The following is a 19,432-nucleotide window of genomic DNA, read 5'->3' as shown; positions in this document are numbered from 1 at the left end:
TCTGCTCCCACAAATTGCTTAATATCAGGAAAGTTATTCATTCTTTCTGAAATGTAATTTCCTTATTTGAAAAAAGGGAGTAATTGAACAGAGCTCTGAGTGTTATTATAAAGATTCAGTAAGTTGTACAAAGTGCCTGGCATAGTGCCAAATTCATAGTAATTCCCTTTGTAGAGGATGTTGAGCTTGACTTTTCCTCTTGACTCAGAATTTCAGAATTGAAGTGGTGACTCCAATTGAAGGTAAATGGCATTAGCTAGCACTTTTTATTTTTTTAAGCTACCATTTGTTAGAGACAAGCATCTCTCCTTTGTCTTCCTGTTAGAATCAACTGCCACTCCTTTTCCCTTCTCCCCACATATCTATATAAAGTAAACATCAAGAAATGAAAGTATTTGCTTAAAAATATGGAGAATGGGAATGAGTGGATATTGATATTGATGAACCAGTGAGCTGGCAATTGTTAAAACTGTGTGACTCGTACATGAGGTTTCATTAAATATCTTTCTTTTTATGATTATTTGAACATTTCCAAAATGAAAAGTCTATATATGTATTTACATACGTCTAGACACAAACAAGAGCTGCAAAGTTTTCGGGAAACGTTTATAGTGACATTGACATCAAGTAATATGATATTTTTGCAGGCGGGTAATAATTTAATAAGAGAAATTTAAAAATCATATCACCTGCCTAGCAAATACTAGACATATGTGTGTGTGTAAGTAATTTTTATTTTGAAATAATTTCAGACTCATAGAAAAGTTACAAGAATCACAGAAAGAAGTCTCTTTAAGCCTTCACCCAAGATCTTCAGATATTGACATCTTGCCACATTTTTTTATATATATGTGTGAATGTATAAATATGTATATAGAGAAATGTTTGAGAGAAAGGTACATAGGTTATGTCTCTTTACCCTTAAATATTCCACTCTGTCTTTCCTAAAATCATTCAAAGACTTTCTTTTTCAACCATAACCAGAATATAATTATTGACATGGAGAAATACTATTTAATTTAGCAGTCAGCAAAAAAAAATGACCCTGGGCCAGATCTGGCCTGCCCCTATATTTGTGTGGTTCATGAACTAGGAATGATGTTTACATTTTTAAACTGTTGAAATAATTAAAAGAATAATAAAACTTGAGTGTCCATAAAGTTTTTTAAAAAAAACCTTTTAATTTGGTGATGATTACAGACTCATAGAAAATTGCAAAAATAGTATATAGAGTATCATGCACCCTTCACTCCATTTCCCCCAGTTGTGATACCTTATGTTAGAATGGTACAATATCAAAACCACAAAATTTACATTGATTCAGTACTATTAACTATGCTCTAGAATATATTGAGTTTCACCATTTTTGCTTGTACTCGTGTGTGTGTGTAGTTCTATGCAGTTTTTCCCTATATATAGATTCTTGTAACCACTACCATAATCAAAATATTTACCTGTTCCATCACTACCAGGAAATTCCCCTTTTACTACTGATGGTTAAATTTATGTGTCAGTTTTGCTGGGCTATGGTACACCATTGTTTGGCCAAGCAGTCTGGATGTTGCTGTGAAAGTTGTTTTAGATGTGATTGGCATTTAAACCAGTAGACTTTGAGTAAAACAGATTACCTCCATACTGTGGGTGGACCTCGTACAGTCAGTTGACAACCTTAAGAGAAAAGACTGAGGTAGTCAGAAATGGAAGGAATTCTGCCTCCAGACTGCCTTCACACTCAAGACTGCAACATCGACTCTTCCTGGAATTTCCAGCCTGCCAGCCTTCCCTGCAGATTTTAGACTTACCAGCTCCGACAATCACATGAGCCAGTTCCTTAAAATCTCTGTCTCTCTTCACTAACCCCTCTCTGTCTCTCACTTTCACTCTCTCTCTCTTTATATATATATATATATATATATATATATATATATATATACACACATACACACACAGAGAGACAAACACATCTTGTTAGTTTTGTTTCTGTGCAGAACCCTGATGAATATATACCCATTTATATTTGCACCCTTCCTTGATCCTGTCTGCTGGTAAATGATAATCTTCTCTTCTCCATCTCTATAATCATAAATAAAGTATGAATTGAACATAGCATGCTCATTTATTTACATAGTGTCTGTGACTTCTTTCATGCTATAATGCCAGAGTTGAGTACTTGTGACAGAAACCATGTGGCTTCCACATGCATGAAGGGGCTAGTGTCATTTTAATGTCCCTGCAGGCCTCTTGGCCAAACTGCTTGATATTTCCCATAAGTCATTGAAGCTATATTAATTATTTTTTCAGTCTTTTTCTTTTTATGCTTCATTTTGAATCATTTTATTGCTATGTCTTCAAGTTCATTTGTATTTCCATCTGCATTCTATAATATATTATTCATCCCACATAGTAACATTTTTATTTTAAAAAATTGTATATTCAATTTCCAGAAGTTATTTTTTAGAAATAACTTTTATCTTCATTGTGTTCTTCCTTTTCTCTAAATTCTGAGTAATTATAATAGCTTATCTGTTAATTTTGTCTCTATCATTTCCCAAACTGTGTCTATTGAATGAATGGCTTTTGTATTTTTCCTGGTTATGGGAAAGATTATCCTGCCTTTTTCCTTTTTTTTTTTTTTTTTTTTTTTTTTTTTTTTTGTTATTTTGGGCTGTATGCTGGTCATTTAGAACTTTATGCCATTGAGTACTGGATTTGGGGGTCTCCTATTAAATTGTGTTGGATATATTCTAGCAGGCAGATACTTGCAGATTACCCTGACCCCTCTGAAGCAAGTTTTTAAGCTTCATGAGTGTACCACTAGAGTTGCATTTACCCTATATCAGTGGATGTGATTTATTTTAAAACTGTTAATAATTTTGCTCCTGAGGGACAGATGTCATTAGGCAATGTCTGGATAAAGATTGGGTGGTCAAAACTTGCAGTGAGGGGAGCGCTGCTACTGAATTAATTGGGTAGAAACCACAGAAGTTTCTAAACATTCTACAGTGCACAGGACATACCCCTACAGCAAAGAATTATTCCGCCCAATGTGTCAATAGTTCTGCACTTGAGAATCCCTGTCCTAGGACTGGCCCTACTGCTAGCTAGCAATTCACAGATCTCTAAATGCTCTGTATGTTCAGTGAAGATCTTTCACTCTAGTTGCTTTGGACTCAAATGTCCCTCAAACTTTTGTGAGCTTTGGATTTGGTATGGCTTATACCTCCCCATTAGTTCTTCTTTTCCTGAGCTCATGTTATTTCACTGTTCTGTATGTATGCTTTAGCATTCAGCAACCAATTTAATGGAATCTGTGATGGTATTTGGAGCTATTTATTTGCTTATAATTTTCGTCTCCAGAGCTCTTCCCTGTAAACCAGGCGCTTCAGCCCACTGAACTCTTTTCTGACTTTGCACAATTTAGTGACACCACTGTGATCTGTTTGGGATCCTCCTCCACGAGCCAGAGTCTAAAGAGTAATCATAAATTTTCTTTAATTCTAGTCTCTTCTTCCAGAGATTACAGTCATGCCTTCCTTGTTCAATATTTAAAAACTGTTGTGTCGTCTGTTTTGTTCAGTCTTCTAAAAGTTCATGGTGGGATTGCAAGCATGGCAGTAGTTAACTTATTAGAAACAGATGTTCCCTTTTACCTTTCTGGTTGTATTATCATTTTTCGCTTTTTCAGAACATACAATATTCATATATTATTCTGGCACCCATATTCTCACTAATATTTTGTTCTTAGATCTGTAATTAAATACATTAAATGCTCACTGCTTATCCTTTATCCAATTTTCCCATTTATCTTTTGTTTGAGTGAAGATTATCCTCTTATCAACTCTAAAAGGGGATTGTGAGTACAACAGTCCTTGGATCTCACATGTTTAAAATTATTTTTCAATAGCATTGATATTTGAAGGATAGCTTAACTAGATATAAGTTTCTTGGTATGCATTTTCTTTCTTGAGTGTTTTGAAAATGCAACTGCACTGTCTGATCTTTTCAGCTAATGTTGGACTAATTCTTTTGCCCTTATAATGTGTTAACCATTTTGCTTTAAAGATCTGAAGATTTTGTATTTGTCTTTAAACTCCAGTGGTTTTACTGAGATACCTGTTAGAACTGATTATCCTGAGCTTATTTTTCCAGGCACCTGATAGATACTTTCAGTTCTTTATTTACAAAAGTTTTTCTGGACTTAAGCTTTAAATATTAATTCTATGTTACTGTTTTATTTTTTATTTTAGGGAATCAAATTTAATATATTTGTAAAGGAAATGACATTTCGTTTTGCCTGTTTCACTGGATACATTTTCTTTATCTTATTTTCATTTTGTTGATTTCTTCCCTTTGTTCAATGCCCTCATTAAATTTCATTTAATTTATTTTACCTTGGCTACCTTTATTTTAGTCTTCATTTCTAAGATGGTTTTGTCTTTACTTATTGTTTCCTGAGTTCAATCAATTTTCTTTTTATTCATTCCTGATCCATTATTTGATCAATTTCCTTTTAATTTTTGAATTTCTGTTTCAAGTGTTTTTAATGCCTTCAAATGCTTGTTGGAGAATATTGTCATTGATTTGTAATGTTGTTTTACAATTTTAATTTGCTCCTTTTTAATTGAAGGTGAGGGACAGGAGTTTCCATCATCTGAGGGATTTTGTTTCTTATTTTTTATTTCATTTTATAATAGCCTTGAGTATAGTCTACTTTCATTGTTTATTTTATAATTTGGGCTGGTTTATAATATTTGTTGGTCTGGAGTGCCCTCATCTGTCTATGTTGTGAAGTAGAATTTCCTTAAATGATTGCTTTAGCTTCCTTCTCCCCTTCTGCAGAAATGGAGAAAAACTTGTAACAGCATTAGCTTACTAAAGCCACTTTTACTCTTTCCCTGAGGGATCTCTGACTCTCCTTCCGTTTTTTTTCTCCTTTATCTTGTTTAGTTAAGTAAGGAGTTGTAGACCCTCTGACATTTTAGAATGTTTTTATTTGGCATGACCCCAGTTTTTCTTTTTGCCTCTTTTTTTTTTTTTTTTTTTTTTGGAGAGGGGAGAGGGAGGTAATTAGGTTTGTTTGTTTATTTGTTTGTTTGTTTATTAATAAAGGTACTGGGAATTGAACCCAGGACCTTGTGCATGCCAGGCAGGCACTCTACCACTGAGCTTTGTGTGAGGAAATAGAAAAAGCTATTCCATGCAAATGAAAACAAAAAGAAAGCTAGGGTAGCAACACTTAGGTAAGACAAAATAGACTTTAAAACAAAGACTGTAACAAGAGACAAAAAAAGATATTACATAATAATCATGGAATCAATCCAACAGAAAGATACAACAGTTGTAAATATATGTGTACCCAACATAGGAACGCCTAAACGCTTTATAGCAAATATTAACAAACATAAAGGGAGAAATTGACAGTACCGTAATAATAGTAGGGGATTTCAATGCCCCATTTACATCAATGGAAATACCATCCAGAGAGAAAATCATTAAGGAAGCACTGGCTTAAATGACACATTAGACCAGATGAACTTAAGAGATATATAGAGAGCATTTCATACAAAAAGAGCAGAATACCCATTATTTTCAAATGCATATAAAACATTCTCCAAATAGATCACATAGTAGGCCACAAAACAAATTTCAATAAGTTTAAGAAGACTGAAATCATACCAAGCATCTTTTTCAACCACAACAATGAATCTAGAAACTATCTAGAAACTAACTACAAGGAAAAAAACTGCAAAAAACACAAGCAGGTAGAATCTAAACAATATTCTTCTAAATAACCAATGAATCACTGAAGAAATCAAGGAGAAATTTTGAACAATACCTGGGAACAAGTGAAAATGGAAACACAGTGATCCAAAATATATGGGACATGACAAAATTAGTTTTAAGCAGGAAGTTTATAAAGATATAAGTCTGCCTCAAGAAATAAGAAACATCTCAAATAAATAATGTATTCTAAGGAAATAGAGAAAGAAGAACAAACAAAACCAAAGTTAGTAGAAGAAATAATAAAGATCACAGCAGAAATAAATGAAATAGAGACTAAAAAACAATAGAAAAGATCAATGAAACTAAAAGCTGGTTCTTTGAAAAGATAAACAAAATTGATAAACGTTTTGTCAGATGCATCAAGAAAAAAAAGGGAGAAGGCCCAAGTTAATAAAATCAAAAATAAAAGAGAAGTTACAGTTGATACCACAGAAATACAGAGGATCATAAGACATTCCTATGAACAATTATACATTAATAAAATGGGCAACCTAGAAGAAATGGATAAATTTCTAGAAATGTACAATCTCCATGACTGAATCAGGAAGAAACAGAAAATACGAACAGACCAGTTACCAGTGATACAATTGAATTAGTAATTAAAAAAAACTTCCAAGAAAGAAAAGTCCAGGCCTAGACAGCTTCACAGGAAAATCCTACCAAACATTTAAAGAAGAATTAACACCTATCCTTCTCAAACTATTCAAAACAATTGAAAAGGAAGGAACACTTCCTCACTCATTCTATGAGGCCCAAATCATTCAATATCAAAGACATCACAAAAAAGAAAATTATAGGCCAATATAACTGTTCAATATAGATAAAAAATTTTCAACAAAATATTACTACATATTACTAAATATTTGAACAAAACTAAATTCTACAATATATGAAAATGATCATACACCATTATCAAGTGGGATTTATCCCAAGAATGTAAGAATGGTTCAGTATCCACAGATCAGTCAATGTGGCACACCACATTAACAAATTAAAGAAAAAAATCATATGATCATCTCAATAAGATGCAGAAAAAGCTTATGACAAAATCCAACATTCATTTATGATAAAAACTCTCAACAAACTGGGTATACAGGGAACATACGTCAACATAATAAAAGCCATGTATGACAAACCTACATCAACATCATACTCAACAGAGAAAAGCAGAAAGCATTTCTTCTAAGATTAGGAACAAGACAAGGGTGCACACTTTCACAACTTTTATTCAACATTTGATAATAATAACTCTAGTCATTATTCTATAGTCTATTATATACATATTTTCAACTCCCAGAGATGGGCCCGATTCTCAAATTCCCCACTGCATGTGAACTCCCACTAATGCCATACTGAAGATATAGCATAAAACTTTTCTGTCAAGAGCCATAAAATTGTTCATTGCCTTTGATGAAGTAAACCCACTTGTGGGAATTTATTTTAAGATATAATAAAAGCTAAGTGAATATACTTCAATAAAAAAAAGAGAGGTGGAAAATCAAACATAAGAAGGTGTTCATTTAAGCATTAGTGATAATAAGCACTGATTAGAAGTTATCTTGAATAGAGGAATGATTATAGAGACACTGATTAGAAATAATCTTGAATAGGGGGATGGTATATATTTTAAATCCATATGAATAAATATATAGCTACTGTAATAATAATTTTATACAGAATGGCAAATGTGTGGACAGGGTGGACAGTAGTATGCCCAGATCTATAATCATACATAGAGGATGGAGAGGCCACACTATCATCTGTCACCCCTGCAAGGTGTCAAAGATCTGCAATACTGAGTATTGCTGATATGATGCCCCACGGATCAACCCCTTCTCTTCTACTATCTATACTCACTACTTTGGTGATCTTAATTGATTTTAAATATCATTCATATGCTGATGGCTCCCAAATTTTATCCAGAGCCCAGACTTCTTCTCTAAACACAAGACTTGTATATTTTCCCCTGTAGTTGTCATGTTTAATTGACAGTTTGAACCTAACATGTCTGTAGTGAATGCCTGATGTTCTCCCATAGATTCACTTCAATTACAGACTTTCCTAAATCAGTGAATCACAGCTGTGTCCTTCCCACTTTTCAATCTGAAATCTTTGAAGTCATTGTTGATGCCTCTCTTCCTCTATCACTGATACCCAATCCTTCCAGAAATCCTGTTGGCTCTACCTTCTTAATATATCCAGAATTTGACTGTTTCTCACAATCTCCACAACTATCACTCTGGCCTGGAAGAACATCTTCTTGGAATTACTACAATAGGTTTCTGAAGTCTTCCTGACTCTAAAACTGTCCTCTACAAACTGATCTTAACACAACATGTGATGATTTGTTTTAAGAACTTGTAGTAATCCTATGATATATGAGCATGATTCATATCTTAAGAAGAGAGCTATTGATGCCAAACCAAGGTCTCAAACTCTACTCTTCTCACTCTAGCTTCTAGGATCATTCTATTGTGATTGTCTTTTATTGATAGGAGGCTCCACTAGTGATTTATTAAAAAATAAACTAAGCAGATTTCAAAAGCCTCTAAAATATTTTTCCTTCTAGTATATTTAGAGTGCGTTTTTCAAATTAAATTCATGAACTTGGTTTTTACTTTTTTTCTCTACAAAAATGAGAGCTGCAGCAAACAAGGCAGAATGAAACCTTTCATTTAAACAGCTCTCCTTTGAACACAGTTCCAAGTGCTGTGTACTTAAACTTTTCACATTTTTAAATGGATTCTCCCTTTCCCTAGCATTTTATAACAAAGCACTGCACATATTTTCCCTAAATTCTGATCAGTTCTGGTATGGGATATTTTCATTTCCTTGACAATGTATCTTTTTTTCTCTCTACATTCTAAAGGCATTAGGTAATAGGATTCAGCCTTTTCCATTTAATGCTCTGAGTCAGAGTTCCCATAATTCTTACATGATAAGAATTATAAGATCTTATAAAACATACAGATTAGCTGATCTCTCCCCTAGAAATTCTGACTTGGATTTAAGTTGAGCGTGAGCTCAACATACACAGATATTTACTCCTCCCTCACATACACATCCTAAATAAACACAATCATTTATGTGATGGTTTATCAAATCTAAAACCATATTTTTTACATTGGAACATTTAAACTAGGTAGAGCTCTGAAATTTATGTCTTAGATTTATGAACTATGATATATTTATACCTTGAAGTATACCCACACTTTTATAAAAACACGATTTCTTATAATTTCAGACATAATTGCAAATTATATGAGGATACATTATATCACAATATACTAGGCTTAAAATCTTAACACCCAGTGTATTGGTTATTGTCATGGTGATGGTAGAGTTGGACACTTGGATGATATAGCAAGTCAAATATAAAAAAATAAACAATTGTATAATTTTAATATTATCTTAATATTCAATGAATGCTAAATACTTCACTGGAAACTTAATTCATTCTGCCTAAATGATTTATTAATATCAAAATTTTATTTACAAGGTAAATCAAGATATTGGACTTAATATTGAACTTCTTTTGAAAATGAGTATTTTCCAGGGTGTGGATTATATCAACAATTTTGCAGCTTTCTGGATAATGTTGTGGATGATCCAGATGAGTGTGCTTGTTCCCATATTATTTGAGGACAGAAATTAAGACAATACCAAAGACTTTCTAATCAGCAATTTTTTCACAGCTGCTTTCACCTCTTTGTTTCGTAGACTGTAGATGATAGGATTCAGCATGGGGGTTAATCCACCGTATACCAAAGCCATAAACTTATCTATTTCCTGTGAATCTACAGCTGAGGGCTTCAGGTACATGGAAAGAGCTGTCCCATAAAACAAAACCACCACAGTCAGGTGGGCTGCACATGTTGAAAAGGCTTTGCTTCGACCATCCGCTGAGCTGATTCTCAGGATGTTAGAGAGGATGAATGCATAAGAGATACAAATTAGAAGCATTGGCATGGGAACAAGAAGTATGGTGATCACCAACATGATTAGCTGCACCATGAAGTTGTCCACACAAACTAGTTTCAACACAGCCAGAATTTCACAAGCAAAATGATTTATGACACTGTTACCACATAGAGACAGCTGTAACACAGACACTGTTTCCACCAAGGCGGTTAAGCAACCTGTTGCCCAGGAGCTGGCTGCAATTTGCACACAAACCTTCCTGTTCATGATGATGGGGTATCTCAGGGGGTTGCAGATGGCCACATATCGGTCATATGCCATCATGGACAGGAGCACACACTCAGTGGAGCCCATGGCAAGAGAGAAGTACATCTGAGCAGCACACCCAAAGAATGAGGTAGTGTTTTTCCCTGAAACAAAGTTTGTCAACATTGGAGGGAAAGCAGAAGAGGTATAACAGATGTCTAAACAGGAGAGATTACTGAGGAAGAAATACATGGGTGTGTGTAGGTGGGAATCCAGGATGGTGATGGAGATCAGAATTATATTACCCAGCAAGGTGCTCAGGTACATCAGCAAACACAGCACAAATATAATGACCTCAACTTTGGGGTAGTGGGAAAATCCCAGGAAGAAAAAAATTGTTACAGATGTCATATTTGCCTGGAACATTTTATTATATTACAGTCATCTATATATATGCATAGAAGTATTAATATCACATACTATATATAAAACATAAGATTCTCTCCCTTCATATTTTCTGGTATTTTTTCTTCTCATCAACTTGTGGTCTGTGCTTAAATGCTTCTCTAGCTTGTTGATAATAATATATGTTTAAAGGAATTTGTTATTTATGAGGAAAATTTCAAGGTGCTATTTTTGCTGCAAGATTTCTTTAAGCAATGTTAGGGAAGAGGCAAGTTTTATTTCATAAATATCATGAGACTGAAGAAAGAAATAGTCTTATGTGTTCTTTCTTTTTCCAAAACCACATTTGTAACTGATCTATGGTGAAGACATCCATTTACCTCTGAACCATTTGGAATGATTTTCTTACCTTAGTTTGGTAACAGTCTTCTTACTTAGGAACCGTCCTGCTTTCCAAGTTCAGTTTCTTCTGCCACTGGTACGGTCCTGTCCAAAACAATTTGGGAGATTTAGTGAGTAAAAAATAAAAAAAGATAGATTTCTGTAACCACAGATTAATTAACTTAAAATGTTGAAAATTTAGGCAGAAGCCTGGAGTTTCCATCTCAAACCCAGGAAGATGTTGACAGATATATTCTCATGGTGGGACATATAGCCAAGATTTCCTTCATGTAGCCAAAGTTGCCCTGACATCTGTGCTCCAGAAACATCTTCCAAAGGGCCAATCACTGGCACTGTAAGGCAATTTAAGTTATTTGTTGCTTGTGAAAAGTTTCTAATTCATGTAGCAAATTAAAGTTAGAAAACTATTTGTGCAGAATTACAAATTCTGAAACACCAGGGACAATGTCCCATAGATCCAATTATAGTCAGTAGCTGATTTGTTCTAATTGTCATGTTGTTCAAACAAGAAATTAACACATTCCTGTCTATGTTGACTTCAGGAAGGGGAACTTTACTCTTCTCCTGATTGTGTTATGAAATCAATCAATCTGGTTAATTTAAGTGAAGTTAAGGGAATGAATAAGGTTGGCAGTTTTACCTTTAGACTGAAGGAAGGTTTTGTAATATGTATGATATGAAGTTATACTTGATATGAAGCCCACCAAAGATGGATGAAGGGACGTAAGTAACTCATCTGTTGCTCATCATGGCTTAAAGACAAGACTCATGAGAATAAATGTTCTTCACAGAACATGAAGGGCCATTCGTTTTAAGGAACACTTCCTTCAATGTAGAACTCTTTGAGACATTAGCTTCACCATATATAGGCATCTTGATCCTTCAGGAATCCACTAAATGTCCTTTTACTTGAGTGATCCTTTATAATCTCTGTTCACCGTTTTCTCATTTCTCAAGTGAAGGTGAATGGTGTGTGGTGGTGTGGAGAAGACATGCTCTCAGTTTCATTATTGTACAGTTGTGATTGGATGCCTTATTTTTAAGTAACAGATTGTAATCATGGCTATTACTGAATTATTTATGTCACATGAAATATGTCCTCATTTTCAGAGAAGGTTATAAATTTAAATTATTGCCAAGATTTTCAAAAACACAACCAGAAATTCCCTCCTAACTGTCTTCTTTACTGTAGTCAGAATGCAGCCTTGGCGTCTTTCATTTACTTTGCTCGTCTCGGGCAAGTTGATGGTCCTTATTGAATTGAGCTTATTTGTAAAAGGGTATGATAGTACTTCTTTATCAGAGTTGTTGTGAGGACTAATAGAGATATTTTATGTAAATCAACTAGCAGAATACCTGTTACATAGTAGGTACTTATAGATAATTAAATTTTTCTCCCTTTTGTGGTTTTCTGCTTGCTTCTTGAGTCCTCTTCCTTTTTTGTCTTTATTTTCTCTTCTCACTTTCCCCTCTTGTTTGACTTTGACAGTGTATTTGCTTCTCTTTCCTCTTTTAGACAAGATTCACTGCAACCATAATACAAGTGGTTGACCCAAAAAAGAGAGAAAAGAGGTTTACTGACATCTGGCCCAGGGTCCCACTTCCCTCTGAATTTCTTTCTTTAATACCATTTCCAACTCACCTGTTGAGTTCCTGTAGAGTGAGGCTTTATGGCTGGAAGTTAGGCTGACCTGATTGTGCCCAGGGGGAAAGATCAGAAGAGAGCTGTGCTTTAGGGATACCCTCACGAAGATTCAGACGGAGGCAGTAACTAAGACTGAGGAAGGTTGCTGACCTGACTACCCACTATGTATAAAGCACCAAACCACAATTCTGCTTTGGAGATACTTTAATGCACACTGCAAAGAAAAGAAATTTAGAAACTCCATGAAATTTTCTGTCTGAAAAAGAAATAGCCAAAATTTGACACATTTCTGGATGCTTATGTGTCTCTAGTCTTCCCTACTTACTTTAATAGCACTAGCATTTACTCACATACTTAGGCCAAAAATCTAGAAGTAATTTTTGATTCCGTTTTTTTCTCTCTCTTATCCCATATCAGGTTCAGGAGGAAGTCTGTCAGATCTTGGTGAAAAGTATATGTTAGATTTCCAATTTCTAGTATGATGGAGTATCTTTTTTTTTAATTTTATTTTTTCCCCAGATTTATTGCGATATAACTGACACATAACATTGTGAAAGTTTAAGGTGTACAATTGATATGTTCATATATTGCAAAATGATTACTACAGTAGGGTTAATCAACACATCTATCACCTTACCTAATTAGCATTTCTTTTTGTGGTGAGAATATTTAAGATCTATGCTCCTAGCAACTTTGAAATCAGTATTTACAGTATTGTTGGCTATAATCACTATGCTGTACATTAGAGTCCCAAAATTATTCATCTTATAACTGGAAGTTTGCACCTTTGGCCAATATCTCTTCATTTCACCCACTCACTAGCCACTAGCAAACAGCAACCACCATTCTACTCTCTGAGTTTGGCTTTTTTTTTTTTTTTTTTTAGATTCCACATATAAGTGAGATAGTATTTGTATTTGTATTTGTATAGTATTTGTCATTCTCTGTCTGTTTTATTTCACTTAGCATAGTGCCCTAAAGGTCCATCCATGCCATTGCAAATGGCTGAATAATATTCCATTGTATATAAACACAACATCTTCTTTATCCATTTAGCCCTTATCTCGGCTATCGTGAATAATGCTGCAATGAACATGGGAGTGCAGATATCTCTTTGAGATACTGATTTTATTTCCTTTGGATGCATATCCAGAAGTAGGATTGCTGAATCATATGGTAGCTATAGTTTTAATCTTTGAGGAATCTCAATACTATTTTCCATAGTGGCTGTATAGTTTTACATTTCCACCAACAGTGCACAAATGTTCCCTTTCTCCACATCCTCTATGATACCTGTTGTTTCTTTTCTTTTTGGTAATACACATTCTAATAGGTGTGAGGTGATGTCTTACCATGATTTTGATTTTTTTTTTATTGAAGTTACAATGTATCAGTTTCTGGTGTATAGCATAATGTCCCAGTCTCACACACACACACACACACACACCCATATATGTACACATATATTCATTTTCATATGCTTTTTCACTGAAGGTTATTACAATATATTGAATAGAGTTCCCTGTGATACACAGAAGAAATTTTTAAATCTGTTTTTATATATAGTAGTTAATATCTGCAAATCTTGAACTCCTGAATCTGTTACTTCCCACCCCCTTTCACCTGGTAACCATAAGTTTGTTTACTATGCCCGTGAATCTCTTTCTGTTTTGTAGATGAGTCTTCATTAGTGTTTTGTAGATGAGTCTTCATTAGTGTCTTTTTCTTCTTTTTCTATATTCCACGTATAAGTGATATAATATGGTATTTTTCTTTCTCTTTCTGGCTTACTTTACTTAGAATGATGATCTCCAGGGCTATCCATGTTCAGATGGCATTATTTTATTCTTTTTCATGGCTGAGTAGTATTCCATTGTATAAATATACCACAGCTTCTTTATCCAATCATCTATTGATGGACATTTAGGTTGCTTCCATGTCTTGGCTATTATATATACTGCTGCTATGAACATTGGGGTGCATGTATCTTTTCAAATTAGAGTTCCCTCCAGATATATGCCCAGGAGTGGGATTGCTGGATCATATGGTAAATCTATTTTTAGTTTTTTGAGGAATCTCTATACTGTTTTCCATAATGACTGTACCAAACTACATTCCCACCAACAGTGTGTAGGAGGGTTCCCTTTTCTCCACAGCCTCTCCAGCATTTATCATTTGTGGACTTTTTAATGATAGCCATTTTGACTGGTGTGAGGTGATATCTCATTGGAGTTTTGATTTGCATTTCTCTGATAATTAGTGATACTGAGTTTGGAGTACTCCCTCCTTTTCAGTCTTTTATTTTTATACTGGCCCAAATGTGAGTATGTAAAGGAAAAGCCTTCCAAGCCAAGTAGAATAACATGTATTTAAACTTGGAGTTGTAAAATGTCATTTTGCATTCAGGAAAAGATAAATAGATTGATGTGACCTGATCATTAAATGTGGAACTGGGAGTAGCAGGAGATAACACTGGGATTGTCCCATGAGTAGCCGATGCCAATTTAGGAGCTTTATAGCTCATATTTTAGGTACTAAAGGATTTTTTTAACCAAGTGTGAAGCAATACGAATATGACTTGAATTTTTTAAAATATCACTTTGGTGAGAGTGAGGAGAAGGGATTAGAAATAAAGACTGAAATTAAAGCTCTGACAATGAAAATGGGTGGAAGAGTTAGAGTGCTGAGACACCAGGATAGACTGAGATGTGTGTAACTTGGGTTATAACGTCCTCTGGTGTTCGCCATACAGTATAACTTGATTCAAGGGATTAGATAGAATATTATAGTTGAACATGATTTGAGAAAATTGGGAAAAGAGGGAACTGAGGTCTCAGCAGAGATCAGAATGTGGCTTTGGAGGTACTTAATTAATGTCTTATTTTGACACATTCTACAAGTTCCTGGAAGCAACATGAAAGATGTTATCACTAAGGGGCTGGATGTCCCTCTTCAGTCATCTCAGGAGGATCTAGATCCAGAGATAAATTATGAGGGAAGTGACCTGATGAATATATGGGGCTGAGAGAATTTCTTTGATACTTTACTGATCTCCCCTAAGAAAGACAATCATTCATCCCTGATCAAACGTAAGTCTGGCTGAAAAAAATCATTAACTTCCCCAAAGAAGAGTCCAGTTTAAGGGAAAGACTACTTCATCTTCTAAGAAGTAAGGTTGTTACTCAAGTTGAAGACTCTATAGAGTCAAATTTTCTGGAAGGAAAAGAACATTGAACCAAGATTTGGAGTGATTGCATAGAAAGATGTATTAGTTTGGTAGGCTGCCTTAACAAAATACTGTAGACTGGGAGGTTTAAACAACAGAAATTAATTTTCTTCCAGTGCTGGAGACTGGAAATCTATGATCAAGGTAGGGTTGGCAGGGTTGGTTTCTCCTCTGAGGAGGCCTCTCTCCTCGGCTTGCAGATGGCTGCCTTCTTTACGTGTGTTTGCATGATTGTCTCTGTGAGTGCACCTGTCTGGTGTCTCTCTGTATGTCCAAATTTCCTTTTATTATAAGGACATCAGTCATATTAGATTAGGGCCCACCTAATGAACTCATTTTAATTTGATTATCTCTTTAAAAACCCTGTTTCTGAATATGGTTACATTCTGAGGTACTGGAGTTTAGATCTTCATCTTACAAATTGTGAGGAATGCAATTCAGCCCTTAACAGAGGGTACAGTCACAAGGCTGGCTAGTTCACATTTCTTCAGGAACATACTCAGGGCCTATTATTACAATAAGCATCTGGCTCAGGGAAAAACTGGGGGGGTCCTGTGAAGTAATCTGCCCACTGAAATCCATACTAATTGGCACTCCAAGTAGTAGAGAGTTTTCTTTCTTGGTGGCAAGGAGCACACCCACCTGATAAGCTTTCTGGCACCTTTCTTGAACTGGGACACCATCAAAGCAGATGCTTTAGGCAAGTATAATGGTAATTGCTGACAGCTGGGTACACAGAACTGTGTACTACATTTCCTAAACAGAATGAAGAAGACATTGGTCTCATCCGCTGTGGACGGGGACCTCAAGGCCTGAGGATTTAATGTAGTGCTGACTTTGCTTCCCAGTATAATTCTTGGTTTGTAAGGGCTCCCTAAGGCTGGTATAGAAGTTAGAGTTTCAAAAAAAATCTTATTTAAGAAAAATTTCTGAGGAGCAAAGTCAAAGAAGTGTTGTCCAGAAAATCATCAAAACGAAAGGTGGTTTCATCCTGAACCAGGAAGCTGGGGACGAAGCCAAGGGGTTGGAAAGTCCAGGGAGATGAAAGCAAGCAAGAATGGATCCAAATGGATCGATCCATCTAGGGGGGATCCAGAGGTAGGACTATAGTGGACAGAGTAACTGCAAATGGGTGAGCTTTTGAATATTTCTGGTAGTGTAGCAAGCGTAAAATACCTTTATTTAAACAAACATTTATGTCTGACTTCCTTATATCACACGATTGCCTGTTTTGTAGATCAAGTATCTTACACCATTTTTGATTACCATTACAGTGCCTGGAATATAGTAGGCTGGATGGAGATTTGATAATTGAATAAATAGTTTAATAGATAGAGGTCGTGCTCCTGTAAACTGGCACAATGTAACAAGCAAAGAAAGGCCCCACTGGCCTACCTTGAGTAGAAATAGGAAGCATCACTACACATGAACTCTACACTCTTGCATTTTTCTAAGTATAGTCTTGACTTCTTCGGAATGATCGAGTTTAAATTTAAGCTCTATGCAGTTATAACCCTCTCTTTGCACTAGATGGCGACAGAGACTAGCTTGTCTTTCTTTGAGGCCATCTTAACTGAAAAGCTTTCTCAGAAAGAAAACAAATTCACTGATTTGTTTCCTACCTATTGTTATCGATACTTATAAATCATAAAAAAAAGTTTACTTATATTTTATTCAGAAGATTTGAAAACAAAATGGACTCAAAGAAACATGTAGTGTCTTATATCAAAGATTAAATACTAAGTAATGGTTATGTGCTCAGCATTGAGCTGGAATCTATGGGAGATAGCAATAAGGAAAGGGCTTCATTCCTGCCCTTGAACTCATTAATATCTCTTACATTAGCGTAATGTAATGTATCCATCAGTGGCTCCCTGGCCTTGCCATTGCTCAAGGTCTAAGAGGAACACCTCTGGCCCTAGTGCTTCTGCTTTGTGTTATCACCAGATAAGATACAGCATTTGTTTCAATGCTAAGTGATTTTTAAAGCCGCAGCCAAGGAAGAACTCGAGATTGTTCCAATGTGTGGTTTCAGTGGGGAGTGTGGTAGTGGCCTGTCATGACAAGACAGATGCTGTTGTTTCCAGCCAATGACTTCCTGGAAGGCGTATTCATTTGCTAGGGCTGCCATAAGACGGCATCACAAACTGGGTCACTTAAACAACAGAAGTATATTATCTTGCAGTTCCAGAGGCTATAAGACCAAGATCAAGGTGTTGACAGGGTTGGTTCCTTCTGAGGGCTATGAGAGTCTGTTCTGTGTCTCTTGCCAAGTTTCTAATAGTCCTCTGGAAACCTTTGGCATTCTTGGCTTATAAGCATAACCCCAATCTTTGTCTTCATCTTTGCATGACATTCTTCTTGTGACCATTTTGTATCTAAATGTCCCCTCCTTTTTTTCTCTAAGAGAAATTACATAAGATGTAGAAGACAAGGTGCTTTTAAGGATGTTATAGTTATTGAGGGGTTATGAATTCATTTATAAATATAACTATAAAAATAAATGCACACATAGGATATAATGAGACACATAAATGCTGACTGAAAGGGACAAAGTAGGGGCTGATTGGAAGACATGTTTAGTCACTTAATTCACGAACCCTTGCCTAAAAAAAGACTCAGAAAAATCAAAATGATCTGTGAATTGTAATTAATGTAATGTTTTTCAAAGTACACATGGAAGTGATCTTTGATAAGAGGCATGTGGCAGATTAAGGAAGGCTGCACATTCCCAGACACTCCTCCCATCAAGGCACGGATCTGTGTCACCTCCCCTGAAGTGGGAGCAAGCTCTGTGCTTGCTCTGACTAATAAAATACTGCAGACATGATGTTGTGCGTTAAGAAAGTGGCAGCTTTCAGTTCTTAGCTCTCGCAACACTTGGTTTTGGAGCCCTGAGCCACCATGAAAAAGTCTGGCTGCTCTGCTGGAGCCACCATGGAAAAGACCAGGCATTTGAGTGAAGCCATTCTGGATACTCCAATCTAGTTCTGCTGCAGCTGAATCCTACCAAATTTTCCCTTTTTATAAGAACACCAGTCATATTGGATTAGGGGCTTACCCTACCGCAGTATGACATCATCTTAACTAATTACATCTGCAGTGACCCTATTTCCAAATAAGGTCACATTCTGAGTTGAGGGGTTAGAATTGCAACATATGAATATTTGGGGGACACAATTCAACTCATAACAGAAGGCTTTAAAATTACTTCCCCGGAAGGTATTATAAGTATCCTCTGGTTGAAATCCTTTTTGGGGGAGGGGGCTGTTAAAAATCATGAAATGACTCCTGTATAGAAATGTATAAGATGTATCACAGAATCTTATGCTAAAAAGCAGTAAGCTATCTCTCTTTCCTTCCTTCCTTCCATCCCTCCCTCCTTCTCTCTCTTCGTTCTTTGTTATTACTCTTTTTACCCAATGATGTTGAGCTTACATCTGGTACATGACTAGCAAACACTGAATTAGTAGAAAAATAGGAGGGGCCCAAAAGTAGGAAAGGGATAGAAAAGTTTCTAATTTATTAAAATATTAGCACTCATACTTCATGTTTTAAACAAAAAAATGACAACATAGAGCCTCACTAAGTTATGAATAACCCCAGTTTCCTAAAACAGATATTCTAAGGCCACTTGGCCAAATAAATCTAATTAAAAAAAAATCTTCAAGGACACTGGCTGCTTACCTCATAGGCAAGGCAAGCTCCTTGAAACATCATTCTGTATTCCGTTTACTCTCTGAGATGAAGTGCATTAGGGAATGATGTGGCTTATAGCAGCCAAAGTAGCCCTGAGGAAGAAT

General features: G+C 35.5%; 1 protein-coding gene and 1 long non-coding RNA gene across 5 annotated transcripts in view; one reads left to right on the top strand and one right to left on the bottom strand.

Annotated features, from left to right (window-relative positions):
• LOC105067560 (uncharacterized) overlaps positions 1 to 19,432 on the top strand; it is a 439,520-nt gene that overhangs the window by 174,287 nt on the left and 245,801 nt on the right. The window lies entirely within an intron of this gene.
• Positions 9,436 to 10,377, bottom strand: OR13F1 (olfactory receptor family 13 subfamily F member 1). The gene has a single exon (XM_010952963.2). It carries the CDS (start codon positions 10,375 to 10,377, stop codon positions 9,436 to 9,438), a length of 942 nt encoding a protein of 313 aa, XP_010951265.1.

The sequence above is a fragment of the Camelus bactrianus genome, chromosome 4 (genome assembly GCF_048773025.1).
Source record: "Camelus bactrianus isolate YW-2024 breed Bactrian camel chromosome 4, ASM4877302v1, whole genome shotgun sequence".
NCBI lineage: Eukaryota > Metazoa > Chordata > Mammalia > Artiodactyla > Camelidae > Camelus > Camelus bactrianus.
Note: the sequence above shows the minus strand (reverse complement) of the source record. Positions and strands in the feature narration are given on the sequence as shown.

Coding starts and splice junctions, on each gene's coding strand:
- OR13F1 (XM_010952963.2), bottom strand. CDS start 10,377: ATGTTCCAGGCAAATATGACATCTGTAACAATTTTTTTCTTCCTGGGA.